Below are 18,592 nucleotides of genomic sequence, written 5' to 3'. Positions count from 1 at the left end.
AATGGATATTTTTTTACTGCTGCGGGGGTGCTGGAAAAAAGTATTTTTTTTAAGTATTATTACATTGTGCACAATTCCCACACCGGTAATTTCCATTTGGAATAGGTGCCAGTAAATTCACCTTTGTGTTGCAAGCGAGGCAGTGTGAGAGAGTCTTTTTGTTTTCTTGTTCAACAAAAATCAAATTTAAAAGAAACAAAGGCATGAATCTGTGTCTCTGTATCTTCAATTCACAGGATAGGTCGAATCCTTGTGTATATTGTATAGATGAAACAAAGCAAAATCTCTCTAATGTGCAGATCAAAGGACAGTATAGGATCAAAGATCACCCCTAAATTTTTTTACCCAGTGAATCTGTTGAATGACACATATGAGGACTATTAGAAAAGTATCCGACCTTATTTAAAAAAAAAAAAAACATATGGATTTGAATCACGTGTGCTTGCGTGAGCCAACCTTGAACCTTCATGCGCATGCGTGATTTTTTTCACGCGTCACGATGGATTTGCTGCTGGACCGACACAAAACCACCTCCATTTTGGTCTCACAGGACGGCTTTGAGATGGCGTTCAGACAGCTGTCGGTGGTTTTTCAGTCGAGTGATTATCCAAGAAATTGTGGACGAGCCTGGACATGCCAGAACATGTTCTGTGACGCTTCATCACGGCGTTGCTTTGCGCATCGCGGCACCCGCGACGCGCAGAATTCCTCCGCACGTCTGTCTCAATTTGCCGAAAAAGTGCTGATGTCCACGTCTTTTCACAATTCCTGTGCTAGTCCAGACGACGTCCCGGATAAAACACAGCATCCAGTTTGGAAATTAACAGCACATTCCACTTTTAACGAGGAGTTTTTGTCATGGAAAGGAGCGGATGCTTCGCGCGTCACGACGGCAAGAGAGACAAAGAACACCTCTGTTTCAGAGTGCCAGAAGGACAAGCTGGGACATGCCTTTCAGTGCTTACCAGTTGAGTATCAGAGAAATTGTGGAGAGCTGGACATGTCCCAGCTTGTCCTTCTGGCACTCCAAAACGGAGGTGTTCTTTGTCTCTCTTGCCGTCGTGACGCGCGAAGCATCCGCTCGGCTTTCCATGACAAAATCTCTTGTTAAAAGTGAAATCTGCAGGAAAATAGTTGATGTCCAGCTCTTGTGATAACCAGAGAAATGACACACGATGGTCACGGATCCACAGAGCGATCCGTTTAGAAATGAAATGGTCGCTCAGCCTGTCGATGGCAGCTGGAGCGCGGCGCACAACACAGCTGCTGTGGGCCATCCTTAAAGGGACAGTAACATCCCTTAATGTCTTTGAAGCCCATAAAATTTTCATCAAAAACCACCTGAATTTCTCGAATGGTGTCCACATGGATGTGCCTCACAGTTTCTAAAAAAAATTTGATCAAGCAAGGCAGCAGTCTCTCAGCTATTTCCCTGACAATAAAAATCCGCCGAGTGGGCTGGACCACTCCTCACTCAAAGCCTGCTCACAGGTGAATGACGCAACCGACAGGCGTGAAAAAAATCACGCATGCGCATGAAGGTTCAAGGTTGGCTCACGCAAGCACACGTGATTCAAATCCATGTTTTTTTTTTTTAATAAGGTCAGATACTTTTCTAATAGACCTCGTATAAGCAGTCCAGGAAAAGCTGTCACACTGCCAAACTGTTGCAGATCAAATTCCCTCACAATGCTCCTTATCGGAGTCACACTAAGCAACTGCTTGTTTGACACAAAAGGTGCCCTGACACTTGCACAACTTTGATCTGTCCACCTGCATGCACTCTGCCGTGCAGGAGAGTAAACTCGTCTCAAACTCATTGTAAACTGTGCACGGCTTTGGTCAAGTGTGCAAGCTTATCGAGAGACAACACTGCAATTTATCTTACGCCATTAACATTATAATACAGCAGCAGTATAGTTAGTAAGTATTGTGCTTACAAAAAATACACAGAATATCCATGAGTGAAGAAAATTAAGCTGTTTGCATGACTCCGTTTTCAACAGTTGATAAGTGATGTGGTTATGAGAGCCGTCCTTTGTAACTTCTGTAGACTGTGACATTTACGCTGATCACACCCATTGGGGGGGTTAAAGCTCATTGTGATAACCAGGGTTGGGTACCAACAGAATACTGTACTACCGAGTACTGATTCACACAAAATCAATCAACATCAAATTCTATTCTGTAGTGCTGTCGGTAGTGATGATGCAGTTTTTGCAAATATGCTGTTAAATTACAAACACAGAAAAACAACTGCTGCAGCAGAAATGGACTTGCAGTCAGACACCTGTACAATGTTTGAATCATGCTTCAAATGATTGCCTCGACCCACTATGTCATGAACCAGTGCTTTGTAGGTACTTGCTATACACTGGACTCAGAGACATTATTGTCGGTAATAAAAATGAAAGCTGGCCAAAGAAAAACGGTGTGATGAGTTTAAACTGTGCCTCATTTGAGTGTTGTTTGGTGTTGAAGCCGTGACTCCCAACTTCGCTAATGGCTTCACTACCGTCAAGTGTCCATAGAAGTACATGTAAGCATCCTGATGCTGCCATCTACTGGTCAAATAATTTGTAGCAGAACAGGATAATATTACAAAACACTTTCTTCTGAGTTCTTCAGCAAGTGACAAAGTCATTACCGACTAAAACGACTCCAAATCAACTAACAATTTAACTAACTGCTGTAGGTTTTTCTTTATCAACTCTGACTGGATCATAAAATTTTTATTTTTTATTTATTTATTTATTGCATCACACGACAACATTTTGAAGATATTATTTCATCACCACAGAAGCGTGCCGGCAGCAGCACCTTCAGAAGTGCAGAAGCTGTGAAACACTGCAGTGCTGATGGTGTGATGTGTGCGGGATGGGGCGGCTTTGTGGGCGGAATAAGCGGCACGTCTCCTGGCAATCAATCCCAGATATTACCCGAGTATTTGTCAGATATGCTCCCTGCCACGCCAGCCATCCTTGACTCATTCCGTCATTACATCTGAGAGGTCACGCTCACCCCCCCCCCCCCCCCCCCCCCTCCCCCAGCTCCAATGTTCCTGGCTCCTATGGCGGCCTAACGGCCTCCTCTCACTATACTGCAATTAACCTTTTTATTGACCACCTGCCAGCCAGCTGCAGCAGAGGCTCTGCATGTGGTGTGTGCTTCTGTGGAATGGTGCTGGTTTTACATGTACGCCTACAACACTGTGTGTGTGTGTGTGTGTGTGTGTGTGTGTGTGTGTGTGTGTGTGTGTGTGTGTGTGTGTGTGTGTGTGTGTGTGTGTGTGTGTGTGTCCATGTCCATAACAAGACAGACTTCACCTGGTCCACAAACCCTCTTGTAGGAGCCACTGAGCTCAAAAACCCCCTGTCATAACTGACCATGACAGATCCACTGACAGCACAGCATCTTGAAAGTGGACATCATTGTGCATTAAACATGGCTGTATCTGTACTGGCAGGAGCCAATGACACTCCAGCAGAGACGTCTACTGTCCAGCTACGCTTGAACACAGTTAAAGATGTACATAAATATGCACGCACAGCAGCATGCAACACACACACTGACAGCACCACCCCAAAAGCATCATTTATGAATGCAGTTCACGTGCAAGGGGCCCTATCTTCCTTCCTCCTGGTGCAAAAAACTGCACAGCACAACGCAAGTGTCATTTGTAGTTTATAAGTTTACACCTATCACAGTTGTTTTTCATGCCCAAAGCCTTTAACTTGTAATTACAACTTCTCTCATTTGTGTGTTCACAGCTGTGGTGCACTGAAAATAAGGTGTGGTCAGGCACAGTGTTGGTGGATTGTGTGGAAGCAGAACATGACTGCTGCAGACCAGCAAATTTAAGTGCAGTGTACTCAATAGGGACTATATTCAGATGTATCCTATGTAACACTCACACTCTGTTTGTACACACATCTGAATTGAAAGCATCCATGTAACAAAATAAAACGCTCATCGAAAAAAATACAAAACTTCACTTTGCTGCTTCACCTCAGGGAGCTTTGGTGGCTGCTGTCCCCTGATGTGCTCTGGCAGGTTGGCAGTAATCATTTAGCTTGCCAGAAAACCTCGAGTCCGTTTTCTCAACAACAGAGTGTTGTGCACCTGGCACAATGCTAGCAATAAAACAAAACTGGTTTATGCCATGTTGTGCACAAAAGATGCCCAAAACTAATTTAGAAGATAAACACACCCATTTTGCACTCTGTTTGTACTCCGATTACAAACCCTCTAAGCAGTAAAGTGGAACTGGACACGCCACAAATACACTTACGCTTAGCGTAATGATCCATGCACCACAGATCATCAAAGGCTCAAAGTGGTGCTGTATTAAAAAAAAGTGGGAGATTCTATGCATGTGGACAGTTTATAGAGGACAGAAGACATGTTTTCTCAACAACAACCAAAGAAATTTTTATTCTAGTTTCAAGGTGTTAAACAATTATTTTGAACTTAATACAACCCCAAATCCAATGAAGTTGGGACGTTGTGTAAAATGTAAATAAAAACAGAATAAAATGATTTTCAAATCCTCTTCAACCTATTTTCAATTGAATACACCACAAAGACAAGATATTTAATGTTCAAACTGATAAACTTAATTGTTTTTGTGCAAATATTTGCTCATTTTGAAATGGATGCCTGCAACACGTTTCAAAAAAGCTGGGACAGTGGTATGTTTACCACTGTGTTACATCACCTTTCCTTCTAACAACACTCAATAAGCGTTTGGGAACTGAGGACAGTAATTGTTGAAGCTTTGTAGGTGGAATTCTTTCCCACTCTTGCTAATGTACGACTTCAGTTGTTCAACAGTCCGGGGTCTCCGTTGTCATATTTTGCGCTTCATAATGTGCCACACATTTTCAATGGGCGACAGGTCTGGACTGCAGGCAGACCAGTCTAGTACCCGCACTCTTTTACTATGATGCCACGCTGTTGTAACACGTGCAGAATGTGGCTTGGCATTGTCTTGCTCAAATAAGCTGAAAAAGACGTTGCTTGGATAGCAGCATGTGTTGCTCCAAAACCTGGATGTACCTTTCAGCATTGATGGAGCCATCACAGATGTGTAAGTTGCCCATGTCATGGGTAATAACACACCCCCATACCATCACAGATGCTGGCTTTTGAACTTTGAACTGGTAACAATCTGGATGGTATTTTTCCTCTTTTGTCCAGAGGACACAACATCCATGATTTCCAAAAACAATTTGAAATTTGGACTCATCAGACCACAGCACACTTTTCCACTTTGCGTCTGTCTATTTCAAATGAGCTCGGAACAGAGAAGGCGGCGGCGTTTCTGGATGTTGATGTATGACTTTCACTTTGCATGGTAGAGTTTTAACTTGCACTTGTAGATGTAGTGACGAACTGTGTTAACTGACAATGGTTTCCTGAGCCCACGCGGTAAGATCCTTTACACAATGATGTCAGTTTTTCATGCAGAGCCGCCTGAGGGATTGAAGGTCACGGGCATTCAATGTTGGTGTTCGGCCTTGCGGTTTATGTGTAGAAAGTTCTCCAGATTCTCTGATTCTTCTGATTATATTATGGACTGTAAATGATGGAATCCGTAAACATTGTTCTTAAACTGTTTTTTCATGCAGTTGTTGACAAAGTGGTGATCCTCGCTCCATCTTTGGTTGTGAACGGCTGAGACTTTTGGGGATGCTCCTTTTATACCGAATCATGACACTCACAGTTAGTGTCCTCAGTTCCCAAACGCTTACTGAGTGTTGTTAGAAGGAAAGGTGATGTAACACAGTGGTAAACAAACCATGCAGGCATCCATTGAAAAATGAGCATATATTTGCAATCAATCAATCAATTTTATTTATATAGCTCCAAATCACAACGAACTGTTGCCCCAAGGCGCTTTATATTGTAAGGCAAAGCCATACAATAATTACGTAAAAACCCCAACGGTCAAAACGACCCCCTGTGAGCAGCACTTGGCGACAGTGGGAAGGAAAAACTCCCTTTTAACAGGAAGAAACCTCCAGCAGAACCAGGCTCAGGGAGGGGCAGTCTTCTGCTGGGACTGGTTGGGGCTGAGGGAGAGAACCAGGAAAAAGACATGCTGTGGAGGGGAGCAGAGATCAATCACTAATGATTAAATGCAGAGTGGTGCATACAGAGCAAAAAGAGAAAGAAACACTCAGTGCATCATGGGAACCCCCCAGCAGTCTAAGTCTATAGCAGCATAACTAAGGGATGGTTCAGGGTCACCTGATCCAGCCTAACTATAAGCTTTAGCAAAAGGAAAGTTTTAAGCCTAATCTTAAAAGTAGAGAGGGTGTCTGTCTCCCTGATCCAATTGGGAGCTGGTTCCACAGGAGAGGAGCCTGAAAGCTGAAGTCTCTGCCTCCCATTCTACTCTTACAAACCCTAGGAACTACAAGTAAGCCTGCAGTCTGAGAGCGAAGCGCTCTATTGGGGTGATATGGTACTATGAGGTCCCTAAGACAAGATGGGACCTGATTATTCAAAACCTTATAAGTAAGAAGAAGAATTTTAAATTCTATTCTAGAATTAACAGGAAGCCAATGAAGAGAGGCCAATATGGGTGAGATATGCTCTCTCCTTCTAGTCCCCGTCAGTACTCTAGCTGCAGCATTTTGAATTAACTGAAGGCTTTTCAGAGAACTTTTAGGACAACCTGATAATAATGAATTACAATAGTCCAGCCTAGAGGAAATAAATGCATGAATTAGTTTTTCAGCATCACTCTGAGACAAGACCTTTCTAATTTTAGAGATATTGCAAAAATGCAAAAAAGCAGTCCTACATATTTGTTTAATATGCGCATTGAATGACATATCCTGATCAAAAATGACTCCAAGATTTCTCACAGTATTACTAGAGGTCAGGGTAATGCCATCCAGAGTAAGGATCTGGTTAGACACCATGTTTCTAAGATTTGTGGGGCCAAGTACAATAACTTCAGTTTTATCTGAGTTTAAAAGCAGGAAATTAGAGGTCATCCATGTCTTTATGTCTGTAAGACAATCCTGCAGTTTAGCTAATTGGTGTGTGTCCTCTGGCTTCATGGATAGATAAAGCTGGGTATCATCTGCGTAACAATGAAAATTTAAGCAATACCGTCTAATAATACTGCCTAAGGGAAGCATGTATAAAGTGAATAAAATTGGTCCTAGCACAGAACCTTGTGGAACTCCATAATTAACCTTAGTCTGTGAAGAAGATTCCCCATTTACATGAGCAAAATGTAATCTATTAGATAAATATGATTCAAACCACCGCAGCACAGTGCCTTTAATACCTATGGCATGCTCTAATCTCTGTAATAAAATTTTATGGTCAACAGTATCAAAAGCAGCACTGAGGTTTTTGCACAAAAACAATAAAGTTTATCAGTTTGAACATTAAATATCTTGTCTTTGTGGTGTATTCAATTGAATATAGGTTGAAGAGGATTTGCAAATCATTATATTCTGTTTTTAGATACATTTCATACAACATCCCAACTTCATTGGAATTGGGGTTGTATATAAAAGAGCTGTACACACAAAAAAAAAGAACTTCACTGAATTGTGTCAATTGGTAACACCTGAATGAATTACGTTCAGTACTATTCCTCTCCTACAGCGTCAGATTCTTTATTGTCATTGTAACCAGTACAACAAAAGTTACGGTGCAGCCTTTCAGTGCAAATATAAACCTGAGTAAACCATGCACTGACTTGAAAGGTCTGCAGAAGAAAAGAAAAATAAACATGAATGAAAGAGGTATGTCCAGAGCGCAAATTAAAAACAACAAAAACAATTATGCAAATTAGGCAATGACATTATTTGTTGTTACAGGCCAGTCCTAGGCCTACTTGTGCTTATTCTTTGCATCATGCACATTTACTTCAGTAATGTATTCTTAATGTTAAAACTTTATCTATGTGGTAGATCTTGGTTCAAAAAAGGCTGAGCACCCCTGCTGTATGTAGTTCTAAATTAATGTTCAAGTTTGTCTTAATCACCACTGACTGCACCTCACCTCGTCTTGTTTGTGCTGCCTGGGTATTGAGTTTAAAAATAAAGCGCCGGTCCTTCCCGTCTCTCCAAAGTAACTGCTGATCTGCCGCAGCAAGGTGAGACGTGGGTGGACCTGTAGCCTTTACAGCTGCCACTTATTAAAATCCAGACTTCTGGCTGGTTGCAGACACAAATACGTTGGAACATATCAGAGCCGTGCCTTCACATTTTGAAGGTAACATGTGGGTGCACTTTGATTTATGAACCAACACAGGGAATAATGGTTTAAATAAAAACAAATCCCCTTAAATTCCCAAACAGTGCGAGAGCGTCTGACTTAAATTCAGACGTGCATGACGAGGAGCACCGTCACGGTTACACTGTAATGCCAGTTATTTGATCGCACTGAGGTTTTATACTGTACTCCAGTCTCCAGCGTCTTTACAGCTGACGGGCCTGTGTGAGGACAAAGTGCACAGTTAATGCATTCTGTGGCTCCGCCAGCTGCAAATTGAATTTCGGAGCACAGCATGACTCAAAATACCTCATAATCCCACCTCACTTACTGGTTCCAAGCTGAACAAGGTCACACTGTGCAACCAGGAACAGGTCTATTAGATAAGAAACCAACACTTTTATTTTTTTTTAACTATATGGATTTGAATGACATGCGATTACACCAATCATGCTTGAACCCTCGTGCACATGCGTGAGTTTTTTAATGCGCGTCGGTGACGTCATTTCCCTGTGGGCAGGCCTTGAGTGAGATGTGGTCCCGCCCTCTCAGCTGAATTCCTTTGTTTCACACGCTGCTCGAGACGGCGCGCGTTGCTTTATCAAAATTTTTTCTGGACCTGTGAGGAATATCCAAGTGGACACTATTCGAGAAATTTAGCTGGTTTTCGGTGAAAAGTTTAACGGCTGATGAGAGATTATGGGGTGTTTTCTGTCGCTGTAGGACTTCCCACGGAGCGGGACGTCGTTTGCAGCGCTTCCAGGCGCCGTCGTCGGCCTGTTTCGACCTGAAAACATCCTAATTTAAGGCTTAATTCACCCAGGACGTCGTGAGAGAACAGAGAAGATCAGAAGAGGCCGGCATGAGGACTTTATGCGGACATTCCACTGTTTAAGGAATTTTTTTAATGAAGACGTGCGCGCAAATTCGCCGAGCATTTCTGTGACGACTCGGCGAATCTGGTGCGCACGACAGGAAAACACCTCCGTGTTGAAAACCATTTGTAAAATTCAGGCGGCTTTTGATGGCTTTCAATAAGTGAATAACTGAGAAATTGTTTCACAGCTTGGGAATGTTCCAACTTGCCCGTTAAGGGTTCCAACACGGAGGTGTTTTTCCTGTCGCGACCCCCCCGCGGTCGGGTCTGCCCTACATGCGATTCTGCCCCGCACGTTCTTTCATTACAAAATGTCCGTTAACAATGGAATGTCCAAATAAACTCCTCATGCCGACTTCTTCTGAAAGTTCTCTGACGACTTACTGGGTCAACAGAGCCTGAAATGTGGAAGTTTTCTACTTGAAACGGCGAGAAGCTGCCGCTTCGAAGCGCAGATCGCCGTCAGGCGCCGTGGGCCGTCCTTAAAGCGACACTACCAGACCAAAATCTCTCATCAGTCATTAAAATTTTTACAGAAAACCAGCTGAATTTATCGAATGGTGTCCACTCAGTTGTACCTTACAGTTTTGAAAAAATTTTGATCAAACAAAGCAGCAGTCTCTGAGCCATTCCTAAACAATGAAAAAACGACGAGAGGGTGGGCGACTCCTCACACAAAGACTGCCCACAGGCGAATGACGTAACCGACAGGCATGAAAAAACTCTTGCATGCCCACGAGGGTTCAAGCATGTCTGATATAATTACACGTGATTCAAATCCATATGGTTTTTGAAAAAAATAATAAGGTCGGATACTTTTCTAACAAACCTCGTAAATATATGAGAGACAGTGAGAGAGTAAGAACAGCGCATTGTACAGGGCTGTTTATACCGACGTCACTGACCACATGTCCATCGTGGTGACCATAGACTGCAGGCAAAGTGCTGCCATTTTGAACTATAAAAACAACTTTGCACACAGTGTCAAGAGGAAGCAAAACGGACGTGTTGTAAAATAGCAATAACACCCAGATGGTGGCGCAGGTTGACGGTGGTCAAATGGTTCAGCCATTTGTCTTGATTACAAATATCTCATGCTTCCATCCCCATATCTGAATGTGACCCTATGACAGACTGGCGTCCTGTCCAGGGTGAACCCCCCCCCCACCAATGCCCTGTGACTGCTGGGGTAGGCTCCGCCCACCGTGACTCTTAAATTGTAGTGAGCGGTTAAAGTGTTCTTTATATTCAACAATATGTAGTAATAAGTGCTGTAACCCTATCACACAATAAGCCACAAAAGTGATTGTTAAAAATCAATAAGTAAGTACATAAGTCAGTAAGTATACGCAGAGCATCTGGAAAGTATTCACGGCACTTCACTTTTTCCACATTTTGTGGAAATATGTCATAGCCTTATTCCAAAATGGAGTAAATTCATTTTTTCCCCTTGAAAATTCTACTCACCTCATAATGTCAATATGAAAAAAGTTTTAGAAATTTTTGCAAATTTATTAAAAATAAAAAGCTAAGAAATCACATGTCCATAAGTATTCACAGTCTTTGCTCAATACTTTGTTGATGCACCTTTGGCAGCAATTCCAGCCTCAAGTCTTCTTGAATATGATGCCACAAGCTTGTTGCACCTATCTTTGGGCAGTTTCGTCTATTCCTCTTTGCAGCACCTCTCAAGCTCCATCAGGTTGGATGGGGAGAGTCGGTGCACAGACATTTTCAGATCCCTGCAGAGATGTTCAGTCGGATTCTGGGCTCTGGCTGGGCAACTCAGGGACATTCACAGAGTTGTCCTGAAGGCACTCCTTTGATATCTTGGCTGTGTGCTTAGGGTCATTGTCCTGCTGAAAGATGAACCTTCAGGTGGGCTGACATGTGCCTTTTACTAAGAAGTGGCTTCCGTCTGGCCACTCTACCATACAGGCCTGATTGGTGGATTGCTGCAGAGATGGTTGTCCTTCTGGAAGGTTCTCTTCTCTCCACAGAGGAATGCTGGAGCGCTGACAGAGTGACCATCGGGTTCTTGGTCACCTAAGGTCACACTAAAGTCCTTCTCCCCTGATCACTCAGTTTAGATGGGCGGCCATCTCTATGGAAGAGTCCTGGTGGATGTGAACTTCTTCCATTTACAGATGATGGAGGCCACTGTGGTCATTAGGACCTTCAAAGCAGCCGAAATGTTTCTGTCCCCTTCCCCAGATTTGTGCCTCCAGACAATCCTATCTCAGAGGTCTACAGACAATTCCTTTGACTTCATGTTTGGTTTGTGCTCTGACTGTCAACTGTGGGACCTTATATGTACACAGGTGTGTGTCTTTCCAAAACATGTCCAATCAACTGAATTTACCCCAGGTGGACTCCAGTTAAGCTGTAGACACATCTCAAGGATGACCAGTGGAAACAGGAGGCACACGAGCACAATGAGGTGGGCTTCATAGATAATTGGCAAAGCTTCTGGGGAAAACCTGGTCTTGTTAGGAGAGACGGCATCCATCCCACTTTGGATGGAGCAGCTCTCATTTCTAGAAATCTGGCCAATTTTCTTAAATCCTCCAAACCGTGACTATCCAGGGTTGGGACCAGGAAGCAGAGTTGTAGTCTTACACACCTCTCTGCAGCTTCTCTCCCCCTGCCATCCCCCCATTACCCCATCCCCGTAGAGACGGTGCCTGCTCCCAGACCACCAATAACCAGCAAAAATCTATTTAAGCATAAAAATTCAAAAAAAAAATAAATAATAATATAGCACCTTCAACTGCACCACAGACTAAAACAGTTAAATGTGGTCTATTAAACATTAGATCTCTGTCTTCTAAGTCCCTGTTAGTAAATGATATAATAATTGATCAACATATTGATTTATTCTGCCTTACAGAAACCTGGTTACAGCAGGATGAATATGTTAGTTTAAATGAGTCAACTCCCCCGAGTCACACTAACTGCCAGAATGCTCGTAGCACGGGCCGAGGCTGAGGATTAGCAGCAATCTTCCACTCCAGCTTATTAATTAATCAAAAACCCAGACAGAGCTTTAATTCATTTGAAATCTTGACTCTTAGTCTTGTCCATCCAAATTGGAAGTCCCAAAAACCAGTTTTATTTGTTATTAGCTATCGTCCACCGGGTCGTTACTGTGAGTTTCTCTGTGAATTTTCGGACCTTTTGTCTGACTTAGTGCTTAGCTCAGATAAGATAATTATAGTGGGCGATTTTAACATCCACACAGATGCTGAGAATGACAGCCTCAACACTGCATTTAATCTATTATTAGACTCAATTGGCTTTGCTCAAAATGTAAATGAGTCCACCCACCACTTTAATCATACCTTAGATCTTTTTCTGACTTATGGTATGGAAATTGAAGACTTAACAGTATTCCCTGAAAACCCCCTTCTGTCTGATCATTTCTTAATAACATTTACATATACTCTGATGGACTTCCCAGCAGTGGGGAATAAGTTTCATTACAGTAGAAGTCTTTCAGAAAGCGCTGTAACTAGGTTTAAGGATATGATTCCTTCTTTATGTTCTCCAATGCCATGTACCAACACAGGGCAGAGTAGCTACCTAAACTCTGTGAGTGAGATAGATTATCTCGTCAATAGTTTTATATCCTCATTGAGGACAACTTTGGATGCTGTAGCTCCTCTGAAAAAGAGAGCCTTAAATCAGAAGTGCCTGACTCTGTGGTATAACTCACAAACTCGCAGCTTAAAGCAGATAACCCGTACATTGGAGAGGAAATGGTGTCTCACTAATTTAGAAGATCTTCACTTAGCCTGGAAAAAGAGTCTGTTGCTCTATAAAAAAGCCATCCGTAAAGCTAGGACATCTTACTACTCATCACTAATTGAAGAAAATAAGAACAACCCAAGGTTTCTTTTCAGCACTGTAGCCAGGCTGACAAAGAGTCAGAGCTCTATTGAGCCGAGTATTCCTTTAACTTTAACTAGTAATGACTTCATGACTTTCTTTGCTAATAAAATTTTAACTATTAGAGAAAAAATTACTCATAACCATCCCAAAGACATATCGTTCTCTTTGGCTGCTTTCAGTGATGCCGGTATTTGGTTAGACTCTTTCTCTCCGATTGTTCTGTCTTACTTATTTTCATTAGTTACTTCCTCCAAACCATCAACATGTCTATTAGACCCCATTCCTACCAGGCTGCTCAAGGAAGCCCTACCATTAATTAATGCTTCGATCTTAAATATGATCAATCTATCTTTATTAGCTGGCTATGTACCACAGGCTTTTAAGGTGGCAGTAATTAAACCATTACTTAAAAAGCCATCACTTGACCCAGCTATCTTAGCTAATTATAGGCCAATCTCCAACCTTCCTTTTCTCTCAAAAATTCTTGAAAGGGTAGTTGTAAAACAGCTAACTGATCATCTGCAGAGGAATGGTCTATTTGAAGGTTTCAGTCAGGGTTTAGAATTCATCATAGTACAGAAAGAGCATTAGTGAAGGTTAGAAATGATCTTCTTATGGCCTCAGACAGTGGACTCATCTCTGTGCTTGTTCTGTTAGACCTCAGTGCTGCTTTTGATACTGTTGACCATAAAATTGTATTACAGAGATTAGAGCATGCCATAGGTATTAAAGGCATTGCGGTGGTTTGAATCATATTTATCTAATAGATTACAATCTGTTCATGTAAATGGGGAATCTTCTTCACAGACTAAGGTTAATTATGGAGTTCCACAAGGTTCTGTGCTAGGACCAATTGTATTCACTTTATACATGCTTCCCTTAGGCAGTATTATTAGACAGCAATGCTTAAATTTTCATTGTTACGCAGATGATACCCAGCTTTATCTATCCATGAAGCCAGAGGACACACACCAATTAGCTAAACTGCAGGATTGTCTTACAGACATAAGGACATGGATGACCTCTAATTTCCTGCTTTTAAACTCATAAAACTGAAGTTACTGTACTTGGCCCCACAAATCTTAGAAACATGGTGTCTAACCAGATCCTTACTCTGGATGGCATTACCCTGACCTCTAGTAATACTGTGAGAAATCTTGGAGTTATTTTTGATCAGGATATGTCATTCAATGCGCATATTAAACAAATATGTAGGACTGCTTTTTTGCATTTGCGCAATATCTCTAAAATTAGAAAGGTCTTGTCTCAGAGTGATGCTGAAAAACTAATTCATGCATTTATTTCCTCTAGGCTGGACTATTGTAATTCATTATTATCAGGTTGTCCTAAAAGTTCCCTGAAAAGCCTTCAGTTAATTCAAAATGCTGCAGCTAGAGTACTGACAGGGACTAGAAGGAGAGAGCATATCTCACCCATATTGGCCTTTCTTCATTGGCTTCCTGTTAATTCTAGAATAGAATTTAAAATTCTTCTTCTTACTTATAAGGTTTTGAATAATCAGGTCCCATCTTATCTTAGGGACCTCATAGTACCATATCACCCCAATAGAGCGCTTCGCTCTCAGACTGCAGGCTTACTTGTAGTTCCTAGGGTTTTTAAGAGTAGAATGGGAGGCAGAGCCTTCAGCTTTAGGCCTCCTCTCCTCTGGAACCCAGCTCCCAATTCGGATCAGGGGAAACAGACACCCTCTTCTACTTTTAAGATTAGGCTTTAAAACTTTCCTTTTTGCTAAAGCTTATAGTTAGGGCTGGATCAGGTGACCCTGAACCATCCCTTAGTTTATGCTGCTATAGACTTAGACTGCTGGGGGTTCCCATGATGCAACTGAGTGTTTTCTTTCTCTTTTTGCTCTTTATGCACCACTCTGCATTTAATCATAGTGATCGATCTCTGCTTCCCTCCACAGCATGTCTTTTTTCCTGGTTCTCTCCCTCAGCCCCAACCAGTCCCAGCAGAAGACTGGCCCCCCCTGAGCCTGGTTCTGCTGGAGGTTCTTCCTGTTAAAAGGGAGTTTTTCCTTCCCACTGTCGCCAAGTGCTTGCTCACAGGGGGTCGTTTTGACCATTGGGGTTTTTTCCGTATTATTGTATGGCTTTGCCTTACAATGTAGAGCGCCTTGGGGCAACTGTTTGTTGTGATTTGCGCTTATATAAATACAATTGATTTGATTTATTTGAATGATGAGTCTTCATGGCAAAGACTGTGAATACTTATTAGGGGAGGTGATGGTCTAGTGGTAAGTGTGGGCTTTGAGACCAGAGGATCCTCAGTTCAAATCCCACGCCTGACCAGAAAAATCACTTGGGGCAAGGTCCTTAATCCCCTAGTTGCTCCTGGTGTGTAGTGAGCACCTTGTATGGCACCATTTACTCAAGTACGAGGACCTTTTTATTTTTTCAAAAACTATATGGATTTGAATCACGTGTGATTGCGTCAGACAAGCTTGAACCCTCGTGGGCATGCGTGAGTTTTTTTCACGCCTGTCGGTTGCGTGATTCGCCTGTGGGCCGGGTTTGAGTGAGCACTGGTCCACCCCCCTCGTCGGAATTCCTTTGTCTGACTTCTTCCTGAGAGACTGGCGCTTTGCTTGATCAAATTTTTTTCTGAAACTGTAAGGCACATCCAAGTGGACACCATTCGAGAAATTCAGATGGTTTTCGGTGAAAATTTTAACGGCTGATGAGAGATTATGGAGTGTTACTGTCGCTTTAAGGACTGCCCACGGAGCCGGACAGAGCGCCACGCCCCAAGCTGCAGTCGTCAGCACGTCTGTCGGTTGCGTAATTTGCGGATGGATTCGCGCGTCGGCACCCAGCCGCTCATGGCGCGGCGCCACAGCAAAACACCTCCGTGTTGATAACCATTCGTAAGATTCGGGCGGTTTTCGATGGCTTTCAGTCAAGTGAGTAACCGAGAAATTGTTTAACAGCTGGGCATGTTCAAACTTGTCCTGTAATGCTTCCAACAGAGGTGTTTTGCTGTGGCTCCTCGCGATGAGCGGCTGGGTGCCGACGCGAGAATCCATCCGCACGTCTTTCATTACAAAATCTCCTTTAAACAGCAGAATGTCCCGGATAAACTGCTGATCCCGAACTCTTCTGAACTTCTCTGTTCTCTCACGACGTCCTGGGTCAACAGAGGCTTAAATTTGGAGGTTTTCAGCTCAAAAACATGAAAAAACTCACGCATGCGCACGAGTGGTTCAAGCTTGTCTGATGTAATCGCACGTGATCAAATCCATAGTTTTTTTAAAAAAAAATAAACAGGTCGGTTTTCTTTTCTAATGACCTCGTATATGCGAGGTTCTTAGATTTTTTTTATATATAAATTTGCAAAAGTAAAAAAAAAAAAATTTTAAAACACCACAAACACAAACTTTTTCTACATTGTCATTATAGGGTACAGTGTGTAGAATGTTGAGGGGAAAAAATATGAATTTCATCCATTTGGAATAAGGCTATAACATAACAAAATGTGGAAAAAGTGAAGTGCTGTGAATATTTTCCAGATGCTCTGTAAGTAACAAACTGGTACCTGACCAGCATCATGTATCAACAGACACCCTGAGGTTAGATATCTGGAGGATTAAAAACTGAGCGTTCCCATATAGCGGTGAAAGAAACCACCTTATGACAGAATAAAATAGTTGTAGTCAAACCAGGAATAGGAGGAGTGGGACTGAGTCCCTTACCTGCTACAGAAAGGCGTGCTGTGCGGCTAGAAATGGATCCGAGGTTGTCGATGCTGGCCACACACTGGTAGGTGCCCTCGTCGGGCTTGTTGTGCTTGGAGTGCACCACGTGTGTGAAGAAGAGCGAGCCGTCGGCCAGCACGCGTCTCCTCTCATCTGAGATCAGGCTCATGAAGGTGCCGTCTTTCTTCCACTCCATGCGGGCCGGCGTGGCGGCGTCGCTGTAGGCCGAGCAGTTGAGCAGTGCCGGGCTGCCCCGAATGGCCAGCGTGTCCTGGGGCTCCACTGTGAACCAGAAGGGGCTGAAGGGTTGCGCTGCTGAACCTGGAGAGCACCAAGACAGAGCAGAAACATTTCCCAATCACTGATTTGTTCCACAGTCGCCTGTTTTCAGCTGGTGTGAACACAAACGTGGTCTGTCTGGATCCTACAGATGCAGTGACGCTTTCTGCAGAAACACAAGTCACTAAGATGACCTCAACTCATCCATCATGAGCACTTTTTGGGGGCTTTGCTTGTTAACATGATAAGATCAATGCTTCCCGTGTTTATTTTACAGCACGACAAGAAAATCTGTGAAAGCTGGAAGATGCTGACGAACAAGAAACAGCATAATCCTGTAAGATGCTATCGTCACCGCGCACGGGAACATTTTGCAGTGTCCTTTATTTCAGCGCAGTTTCTGTGCTGACATGACAGGACTCCAAACAGCCAATGAAAGTGTTCCTGAATGAAAAACGTCTTTTGTTCCTTTTTCAGCCTCTGTGTGTGTGTGTGTGTGTGTGTGTGTGTTGTCTATCCCAGAGGCTCTGAGAGGCTTTTCATTATAAAACCACAATCCCCGCTGGAACCCAACAAGAGGAACTGACATATTTAACCCCGTCTAGCCTCTCTGGCGAGTTTATATCATGTCTTACTTTTTTGTTTTACAAGCAGAGGCGTGGCGAAGCAGTGACGTGGCTGCTACTTCCGCCCCTCGTGCAGAAACGGAAAGGACGGTGCAAAGTAAGAGTAAATCCTCATCCATTATTCCCTTCCACACACCCTGAGAGTCACGCCGTGGTACTGTTTCGGTAACCCAGCTATTATGGGTTATATGCTGAGACGGAGAGGAGCTCAAGTGATAATTAAGGAGGAAATAAGGAGGTAATTTAATTACACAATGGATGGAGTGAAATAAGCAGCTGAATGTTAAAAATACACCTGCTCTACTTCGAGGAAATGTCACAGCTCCTGGGAGTGCGAGAACTGGAAGATAAAGAAAGCGGAAAAGACAGAAGCAGAGAGAGAGAGAGAGAGAGAGAGAGAGAGAGAGAGAAAGAGAGAGAGAGGGAGGAGAGAAGAGAGATGTTGTGTCAGCCAGTCAGCTATTTAACTACTAGCGAGTAATTCTCTACCTGGCAGCACCAAATCCCTCGAGTAAGATCCAAAGAAGAGCAATGCGACATGTGGTCCATTATGGCGCCAATATGGCTGCTTGTCCTCAGCGCACCCCAGCCTTTGAATTACAATTACATTCTGCAGAAAATGATGGATTTTTATTAGATATATTCCTTTTCCACATAAGGAATAAATACAGGTCACCACAGCCTGCGCACCACAGTAGCACTGCACGATTAATCACATTTTCACCGTCATCACAGTAAGAGCACATGTGCAGTGACCACATCAGGACAGAATGATTCTATCTGCACACTCCATGATGTGAGGGAAGATTTAACTCTGAAGTGCTGACCCTCAGTGTTTTTACAGTAAACAGGGGGCGAAGCCGGTTGAAGGAGAACAAAATCTGTGTTTTGTTGATACTGTGGTATGTCAGGGGGAAGGCAGAGCTGGAAGTTACACTAAATTACAAAACTCGCAGCACG

At 43.0% G+C, this 18,592-nt stretch overlaps 1 protein-coding gene across 1 annotated transcript in view; it reads right to left on the bottom strand.

Moving 5' to 3' along the window:
- The window catches only part of LOC117501115 (neogenin-like), a 336,724-nt gene that overhangs the window by 91,575 nt on the left and 226,557 nt on the right, over positions 1-18,592 (bottom strand). The window contains exon 2 of the mRNA XM_034159946.1: positions 16,725-17,048. Coding sequence (XP_034015837.1) covers positions 16,725-17,048 — 324 coding nt within the window. The remainder of the gene's footprint in view (positions 1-16,724; positions 17,049-18,592) is intronic.

Source organism: Thalassophryne amazonica, chromosome 2, assembly GCF_902500255.1.
Source record: "Thalassophryne amazonica chromosome 2, fThaAma1.1, whole genome shotgun sequence".
In the NCBI taxonomy this organism is placed as follows: Eukaryota; Metazoa; Chordata; class Actinopteri; order Batrachoidiformes; family Batrachoididae; genus Thalassophryne; species Thalassophryne amazonica.
The sequence above is the reverse complement of the archived record's forward strand: the minus strand, read 5'-3'. Positions and strand labels throughout refer to the sequence as shown.